Genomic DNA, 10,205 nt, shown 5'->3' with positions numbered 1-10,205 from the left:
GAAAAAGTGAGATTAAGTTCAGTTGAATGTGCATGAGTGATCAAAGTGCGAGATTTTCAGTCATATTAACTGGAAGTGAAATTGTTATCAGGGCTTGAAATGTTCTAAAACACCCCGGCTGGTTCTGCTGCAGCATTGTCTTTTCCAGGAATCAAGCTATGCTACACGTAGTCTTTTTGCGTCATTCCTAGAAAGAGTAAAGTTTCGATTATTTATAGCATGTCAAAAAGCTTAAAAAAATGAAATTCAAACTCGGCCTTCTTGCATGAAACTTTGCATAATAATTGTTTGATTTGAGCTAAAATTCGGTCATTTTGAATCTGAAAAAAAATATAAATGGCGTGTTTCATATTTTTCAACAAATTATAACAATAAAACGTCACTTCCAATCGAAATTGTAAAAAAATGTATACTTTAAAAAAATCAAGATATTTCAAGTAAACCTAAATCACAAAAAATGATTTATTTTGAAAAAGTTTTATTCATAAGCTTATGCAAAATGATAATTTCTGTGAATTTTTCAAGTTGGATACTTGAAAATTAACAAAAATCATAGAACAAGTTCTGGTAAATTTTTTAAACTTTTTGTTTATACAATTTTTCTTTCAACAGCGTTGATAATTTACAGAATTTAGCATTTGTTTTTATAAAAAATGTTCAAAAATATTAAAGAGGAAATTTTTTTGTGATTTTAGTTTCAAACACTTTTTTTTTATTTTTTAAACCTTATTTACTTGATTTTTTTTTACCGTGTATAGGAAAATTGTGTGAAAGGAATTATTTTTCCTACAACTTTGCCTCATTCGTCATTTCGATTGTAAGTTTCATGTAAATTGGAGAAGGTCGCGTCAGATAGTTTCGTAATTTGGCGAGCTATTGCTCTAATGGGTACATTATGTTCAGAGTGTGTCTTATCTGATTCAATGGATGCAACGGAAGTATTTTTTTATATATCTTTATTAAGGAGGAGACTTTCAGCCTTTGGCTGGTTCATCTCCGCAATGGAAGTATTTACTAAACACACAATTTGATAAAGCAAAACATAAGCATAAGTGTCTGCGATAAAAATTAGTCACACATAAACTGCTGTGAATGATTAATCAAGTACCGTGCCGATTCAAATTTCGGACACTTAAACTCGAATTTCGGACACTTTTAAAAGTTGATTATCTCGGTCGAATATGATCCACATGTCTTGTAAATTTTAAATTTTTTTGACTAGTGCCCTCCACGATCATCTAACATTATTACTTTGTTTCTAACTGGATGTAATATTTAATTAAAAATGAAAGTGTCCGAAATTTGAATCGTCCGAAATTTGAATCGTCCGAAATTTGAATCGGAACGGTATGTAACGTGCAATTATTAGTGAACATTGTTTGCAGTGTACTGAACATGTAAAAAATAAACTCGTTTCAACGACGGAACATTATCCCGGTAGTATAATGCCTGAAGGGCAAGAAAACCACAAGTTAATAGAAAAGTTAGTCTGCTGGATAGGTGACGATACGGTTAGACACATACCTACAAAGCTTGAAAGCAGTTCTGCTTTCAATCAGCAAATTGTTGCAAGACGGTGAGTAGCTATATCCATTTAATGTACATCAGATTAATTTTGCTACCTGTTTCCTTTTTTGATCCCGATGAACTCTGCGTTGACGGCCTCGACTTGACTGATCCAAGGGCAACTCCATGCCATAGGACCAGATTATTCATCATTCGTTTTTGACGTAGGACTACGTCTATGATTTCTATATGGGGGTACACTTTGTGAAAACCGAAAATGGAACATGTAACAAAATTATGAAATATTTTGAACGTTAATAACTCAGCTGTCCCTGGACCAATTTAAATAATTTTATCACCAATCGATCAGAAATATTTCTACGCACACGTAAATTTTTAAGACTTTATCATTGTTCAAAGTGTCAGTATTGAAAATTGCACGAATGTGCAACTGTTACAATGATAATTAAGATTATCACCGATTGCCTGCGAAAAGCGATTTCCCTAACACAGATTTCAAAGTTGAATTCCATTTGGTCTCACCAAACAAGTAGCGAGCTGCAGCCCACATGACCATCCTTAGAAGGAGGAAGAAGCCGCACAGCTATTGATCAGAATCAGTAGCTCTTTGTGAGTCGCTGTGGGCCATCTATGTCAAGTGCGTCATACTAAAGAGTATAAACAGAGAGAACCCCGCTCAAATTCCGGTTCCTACACAAAACGCAAGCTCCTCAGTTGACAAATAAGTTTTATTATATAAGACCACGTAGTCCTACGTCACCATTGCGAACCCCCATTGGGTAGTTTTTTTTTATAATTGTTCTGTTATTTAATTGCCGTAAATGGAAAATTTTAGTTTAGAATTCAATGGATGTCACAAAATCCTTCGAAATATCTTTATTTATTCAAAGCTAAGCATATTTGGTATCATGCTGGTATTTGGCACACACATTTTTTTGACTAATTTCAAAAGTAAAGCAGACAAACGTGTCGCTGTGGTTTCGATTCGAGCTGCAAACATAAGGAAAAACGATATTTTTCATGGATTTTTACGATTAAACTTGAACATTTTTAGACTTACTTGTTGGTGGTACAGTAAACATAATTTTCAAGAGCAAATTTTGCTAGAATGGAGCAAATTTGTTGCGAATATTGCAGTCAGTAATCAACCATACGACGGTAGAAATCGAATTTTCTAGAACTGGCGTTTCATTTGATAAATCGAACACAATTTACTGAGTATATCCAGCAAAACATTTCTGAATGCTGGATGGTCGGTGAAATGTAGTTTTGGTGGAATCAGTTCAGCAATTCATTTTGCTGGAACTTGAATTGATGTGAACCTTCCTGCGGATTGAACGTATTGCCAATTCAGAGAAAAAACAGCATTTGGCAGATTATCAGCATTAATGGCATGCTGCGGCTATCAGTTGCGTCGTAATGTTTTCCCTGAACTGGTAATATATTCGTTATGAGTTCGCTCATGTTCTCGCGTTACCACTTTAACGCATCGCCGAGTAGATGAAAATATCTCAGTCATACAAAACTATGATCTTGATATCAAAAAATGATATGCATTAACCAGTGGCGTCCCGTAACCTCACTTTTTTACCTGTGCACCAACTTTCAAAACCAGATTTAATGCCATATTCATACTCGAATCGGTTGAAAAATACACTTCATCTTCTAGTTTACTCGAAATCTATCCCTTGCAAGTAGTATTTGGATAATTGTTTATGTTTTGAGAGTTAGTGTACACAGGTAGATTGAGGTTAAGAAAACGCTACTGGCATTAGCACGATATAAGAGAAATGTCATGAAATAATAACTGAAATTTGTTCCTGCAATATCGTTCCAACAGCAAATTACGGTTACCAGCAATGGCAGTTATGCACGAATACATTATACCTTTTGAGATATTTCAGTTTTTAACACTTTTTTTTTTTTAATTTTTACTCAAATTTATTAACAAAAAATACCATTTTTATTTTTCACAGAAGGACTTCACTTTTCTAAACAACTTTGTCTCAGACATTTCGCTCATAAGTGACTTTTTTGTGCTACAATTTATTGAAAACTTCCCAAGAAGTCCATAACACACAATTATGCAAAGTTTCATGTAAATCGGAGAAGATCGAGCCAATGCGGTTCTAGTTGTGGAGTTGCTTGTGGGATACTAAACAATAATAAAACATTTAAAAAAACAACAAGCGCTAATTAAAATTACTAATTGTTTGGGCCCATCTTCAAGGAGACCCTAGTGGAAATGTAAGTTAACACTAGGAAACGACTGTTACGATGATAAAACTAACAGTTCTATTTGATACTTGTCGACTGCTAAGTTTGATTTAAAAACGAGATATCTATCGGTTATATGGTTCTAGATGAAAATGAATTATTAAATTAAATTAAATAAGATAGTTCAAATCGAGATTTCAATGTCATGCTTTATTCTGAGATATTTCACGTGATCGTTTTTATATAGTGCAGCTTTTCAAATGTGGTTCAACCTTTGGATGCGCGAATTTTAAAAACTAGTATTAGTAGTCAACATATATATGATGCTAGTATGTAGATAGTGTAGAACGGGGAGTGCTGTGAACGACCTCAATGTCGCACCACTCAACTTGTGGGTATGCTTACGCTAGGATGTCATAGTTGTTCTCGCCGGATTTTCGGCTTTGCAAGAATTTGGTGTGATTTTCCGTTGATATGAATGATTTCCTGACCGCTTCATCTTTCTCCATCAGTTCACGCCATTGTAACTAGAATTTAATCAAGAAATCAAGAAAACAAATTCTTCTAATATTCTACATTACCTACCAGTTTACCGAATCGTTGCTTATCTAGTTCGTACTTATCTCCGAGAGCAAACTTGAGTAAATCCACGCGCTCGCACCACGGCCAGATCATGTAGTCCAACATTCCTGGTTTATCACCACCATAATACGGAGTACCACGGGTCTTCAGTTCCGTCTCGAAAATATCTAATCCAGTTCCAAATTCCGTGATGGCACCCGGAGGAATTCCGTCAGTTGAGAACAGAATTCTATAGTAGGGTGAAATGACTGCGCCATTGAAGCGTTCAATCAATATTCGATCTTGAGCCTTTTGGAATGGATCATTTGGATAGAGCTTCCGTTGCTTTTCAGAGAATGCTTCCTCTATGTAATCGGCCACGACTAGCGATTCATAGAGGGTAACGTTTTCTTTTCCAGGTACTTCCAATGCCGGTACCTTGCCCAGAGGATTCTTTTCAAAGTACCATTCGGGTTTCTCGCTTAGATTGATATAGATGGTGTGATAGGGTACATTCTTCGCATCCAGGATCAAATGAACGCGTTGGGCGTATGGACAGAATCGCATCGAATAAAGGCGAAGTTTCTTGTCGTTTGGCAACACTGGCGGGGTTGAACCTTAAATTAGAGATTTTATGGCAATTAGTCGCTATTAATTATTGAATTGCTCTTTAGTAATCCTTATACTTATTGTTTAGTTACTATTATCACCCATATTCTCGTTTACATTCGAACCGTATTGTCCACAAACAACAAATGTTTTTTGTGTGTGAAAAATACGGTTTGAATGGAAATAAGAATGTATGGGTGTATAGCTCGTGTTTTATTTGAGGTGGACCAGGGTTTGTCTTTGGTTTTCTGCATTAGAACAACATAATAACATTTTGTTGTAGGGGATGGTTTTCATATTTCTACAAAAGCTATAGTTTGCGACAAAACTGAAAAACTTGTTGCAGAATAGCGAAACAAAAACCGCATGTAGGCAATTACATAATACAGTAAAGAAACGATTTTATCAACACGTTCGAAAATCACTCCTAATGTTCTACCAAACCCAAGTTTTTCGCGTTCATTTAAACGGAATTTGATTTCAGATTCGGATTCAGCGTCCCAAAATTAGGTAAAATGAGTAATTTTGCAGAGCACAGCACAAGAAAAAAATACTGACAATGATAGGATTTTGAGGATCAGTTCAGGGCGAATAAAATATGACATCCACAAGTTTTTCGTTTTTTTGAAGTGTATGTCTACATACTTATCAAGACAATAACTCTTTATTTCAGCAACACAGTCATGGTCTACAAGAATAAATAAATGAATAAAATATATATTAACCTTTATGTATATGTAATGTAGACGTCTTTGTCCATACAAAACGTCACGTAAGGCTTTTTTCGTTGTGTTCTTTACCACTTCAACCATTTATTTGATCTATTGGTAAAGCATGGATTCATCAACTTTACTTATTCCTTCTAATCTAGTGCTATGCTACCTTTGACTCTGTTTACATAATATATTCTGTTCTGTTCTGTTCGTATGCGAAGCGAAGTGTTGTTTTTAACAGTATTTTTCGATGATCCATTTCCAAAAATATGCACTTAAAGCGCATATTTATATGATTAATTATATAAACTGTGTATGCACTAGCATAAATTTCTATTTTCGATAGTAATATTGAACACCCAAAACAGGTCTCAATAGTGAGAACTATTGTGCATTTTTTAAATATAATTTTCAAACCCCCCTATTCTGCGATTCACGTGACTCGTGACAATTGTAACCTCACCGTCACGTGACTCGCAGAATAAGATTTTTTTTAAAGTTGAATAAGTGGTTCTTTTACATGCGTACATCACATTTGTGCTGTGATGTCGACACATAATTAGTGTGCTTTCACCATTTGAAAATAATGGTTAAAAAACCATCAAACTGTTAGGGTCCTTGGACCGGTGTACCTTATACAATTTCAGGATATGATACGTACACCAGGTACGAACAGGACACATGACCAAAAGTAAATATGATTAACAGTCATATTACCGAACCTGCAAATTCCGCGGCGATGTTGTGACACAGCTAGAGGTGGTAAATGTACATGTTTACTGCAGAGATGTCCACTAAATTGTACGGGGGAAACTAATGTCAAGACATTTTTCTCCATAACATTTACCACCTGCTGGATACAGCACGCCTGTCCCCTTTGGTATACCATCATCCCTAGAGCACTGGAACTAATATTAGCAGAAGTAACATTTCAACAAGATTGAAAATGTCGAACAATATTGAGTGCGTCGATTTAGGAACCGCTTCGAATATTGGTCGGTCATATACTACGAAAGGGCTGAAACGAAATCTACAAACAAGCACTGGATTGGAACCCGGTGGAAATTACAGCATAGGCAGACCCAGGAGCCTCAACAAGAAAATGAAGCAATTCCATAACATATTTTGGTTCTTCAAACCATACGGGAGCTTCTAAGCAGCTTCAAACCATACGGGAGGAACTTAAGGTTTGTAATATGTATTTGAAGGATCCAAATATTTTGACAGTTCTACTTTACATCCCACAGGATATAACTCTGCGGGTATAATATCTAGTTGCGTCTGTAGACTCCACAGCATCAGAGCTCCAAGATAATTTGGAAAATCTAAGATATTTTTTATATTACCTATATCGTCAAAGAACTACAAATATGTTCAATTTTACGATTACAAAATATTAAATTTTTGGAAGTACCTGCCGGAAAGTGAGACACCAGGTAAAATTGCTCAAAATAATAGCAGTACTAATAATTTTAATTTCACCTGAATTTTTAGATTTTTAATTTTACATTTCCCAAAATTCTAACAATCCCCACCCAATTAACAAATAATGTACATAATAGTCTCTGTCTGGTGTCTCACTTTCCGGTAGGTGCTTTCAAACATTTAATATTTCGTAATCGTAAAATTGAATATATTTGTAGTTCTTTGGCTAACGTTTCAGCTCAATTGATCATAAGTTAACAAAGTTACATCATGTCAAAGGTGACCATTTTGTATGAAAATCGACATGCGCTGCTGTTTTTATCGAACACAGCTGTATGTAGGGGAATTTACGTATTCTCGGCAACCTAAGCAGCGACCTTCTTTCTATAGTCCTTTTCTCTAAGGAACACACACATATGCAGTATTGGTTTGTTTACAATCTTTTGCTGCCAGCTGCTCTAACAATTTCAGTCGAAAGAATTGTCAAAAACTGTTTTGAAACGCTTTTACAAAGCTCCAATCTTCTCTAGTGAGAGCGAGTATTGTCGGCAACCAGTTTTTCTTCGGCAACCGTTCCATTTGAACTGCATGTAAATCTGCTGTTCTATTATCGGCAACTCGAAATCAGCTACAATTTGTAGTGCGTGTGTTTCATTTCAAGAAAACCTTGCTAGATTGCTTTTTTTCAGTGGTAAAAGTATAGTCAAATTGAAGCTGAAAGCATAAAGAATCGTTTACATGCATTCAGCGAAGTGTTTTCGTAAGAAAATCCAGTGAAAATAGTGTTTCAATTTGGGTTGCCGAAAATAGTATGGCATGCCGAAGCCGTCATTTCCCCTATTTTATTATGTGGATAGGTCGAAATTTGCTCCATGGATTCAAATAATAAGTCTATAGATCTTAAAGATCTGAGAATCAGGGTGATTTTGTAGGACTCGAGTTATTTTGTTATTTCATTTATTCCTATCTTATAAGGGTGTTCAAAGAGGTACTTAAGATGCCAACATTTAGCCATTTAGTGCTACATCAAGATCTGAACACCAGGATGATTTGGGGAATCTTAGATATTTTGTTATTTCTCACACGACTCTCTGGAGTCGTACATCTAGTCGGTGCATCGAGAAAAACTTTACTGAGCAGGTAGAACTTCAATATCAATTCTTCAAGATGATTTGAAGATCTTGTTGTGCCTCGTTTATGCTGTTTTTAATTTCATAGTGTATTCGGGCTCTACGAGGGTTTTTGAATACATATCTTTAGAGAACATCTCCTATAGGGCTGTATTAATCCTTTAAAGATAAAGGAAGTAAAAATCAGAATAATTTGGATGTCCTACATCATCCCAAAACATTTTGTTGTCGGTTATTTTTCTGTTGTTATCCTAATATAGCTAAATTCTAACCGAAAGCGTAAAAAGTTCCTTAAAATAATCATTAGAAAAAATTGGGACTGAAACGGTTAAGTAGAATTAAACTGAACTGCATGTAATCGCTATGAGGTAAGCGGTTAAACATCACTGTTTCGCTGATGACATCATCAATGCTAAAATTACTCTCCATCTTAATTTTTGTCTTTTTTCCACACTGAATCATTCCTATCGCATTCACATATTCGTCACGGCAAAGCACACGATTCTGAGAAACATTCCAGAGAAATCAATACTTTCCACAAAGAGACGATGAATTTTCTATTTCGTTACCAGTCTTACCTTTGGCTAGATGCTTTCCGTTGCTCATTTCGATAAGCTTTACTGTTTGACCAGGCACTGCAATTATTATGAAAATGTTGTTAATTTATTGAAAGGTACAATGATTACGACAAGTTTCAATTACCTGACAACGCCAATCGTTGGAGTTCAATCACTCACTGCTTCCAACTCCAGATACTCGTGATGCTATGGTATAAAAGTCAACACGAGTGTTACACGACTGAAGAGTGTATGTTTGTAATTTACTTTCAAACCGGTAGGCGGTAGTTTTGTTGCACAGACAGATAAAGAAAGGCTGGCTTTTCAAACCAAATCGGCACCCAATGAAATGTATACAGGTGAGGCCAAGATAATTTGTCGTCTCTTCTGTTCCTCCGCTATTTAAATGGTTGACTGAGTAAGACGTCAAACTCCGTCATACTTTTAAACATTGGAGGAACAAAAGAGACCACAAATTCTCTGGGCCTAGACTGTTTACACTCATTGATCGGCACCGGCATTTGTACACTGATAAAAATAGTATGGTATCGCGTACCATTGAAATGTGTTTAATTATACTATGACAGCTCATAGTAAAATCAACCGATATTTCTTTCCATTCTATTATGTGTTTAACTTATTTACTATGCTCCCCATAGAATTTCATGTAGTATTATTAATAACATTCTTGGTTAAACAATACTTCAAATTTACCATGTTACCTTGAGAATATGGTAGCAGCAACAGAAATGATGTTTGGTTGGAAAACAAAATGATTACTATTTCACTGCTAACCGTGGTGATCACAGATTATTGCATGATCGCCATTTTGTAAAAACTCATTCGACAAGTGCGCATCAGCGGGTATTTTTTATGTTGCAGATAAAAGTGGCAGCTAAAGTTGAACTATTGAAACATTCCTGGAATCATTGCTGTTGGAGAGGTAAAACTCATTAACGGTAAACAATTTTAATTTAATTAAGGTTTATTTGTGTGGAAGCAGACGAAATACCGGAACAGCAGAATTTTCTCGATCAGGAGCTAGATCCATCTGTTTTTGCCAATTGGTAATCAGTAACAATTATTAAATATACAATTTTTAACATTATATTTTTGACAGGCTTTGAACCATATGGACTAACGGACACAAACATGCACTATGATAAAAGTTTCGTGATCTGACCGACACCGCCTTCCTGCAATCCTGCTAAATCTCTGCCGGGTCTCGGGATCAATCCACCACCATTGCTCAACCAAGACCATTCAGTGTGTGTGTGTGTTGTGCAGAGTATTTCAAAATAAATAAATTATGACTATATTCTAAATTGCTTCTCAGAACAACTTTTTTCTGAGATTTCAATTTAATAGAAATTTTTTATTTGATTGGAATCTACAAAGAGGTCGAAAGTCACAAAGCAATGCAATTTTATTTTCGCAGTAGAAATTACTACATAAATATGGTTAAC

The 10,205-nt window shown here is 35.4% G+C and overlaps 1 protein-coding gene across 1 annotated transcript; it reads right to left on the bottom strand.

The window, feature by feature from the left end:
* Positions 1-91: 91 nt before the first annotated feature.
* Positions 92-8,977, bottom strand: LOC135712064 (pyrimidodiazepine synthase-like). Its single transcript, XM_065235048.1, has 5 exons — positions 8,885-8,977; positions 8,761-8,817; positions 4,330-4,922; positions 4,150-4,271; positions 92-187 (listed from the first exon to the last, which is right to left on the bottom strand). The coding sequence occupies exons 2-5, from the start codon at positions 8,786-8,788 to the stop codon at positions 157-159; spliced, it is 774 nt and encodes a 257-aa protein (XP_065091120.1). The 5' UTR covers positions 8,789-8,817; positions 8,885-8,977; the 3' UTR covers positions 92-156.
* Positions 8,978-10,205: the final 1,228 nt, after the last annotated feature.

Source organism: Ochlerotatus camptorhynchus, unplaced genomic scaffold, assembly GCF_037179485.1.
Source record: "Ochlerotatus camptorhynchus isolate MF236.1 unplaced genomic scaffold, CSIRO-AGI_Acam_v1.1 ptg000457l, whole genome shotgun sequence".
NCBI lineage: Eukaryota > Metazoa > Arthropoda > Insecta > Diptera > Culicidae > Ochlerotatus > Ochlerotatus camptorhynchus.
Note: the sequence above shows the minus strand (reverse complement) of the source record. Positions and strands in the feature narration are given on the sequence as shown.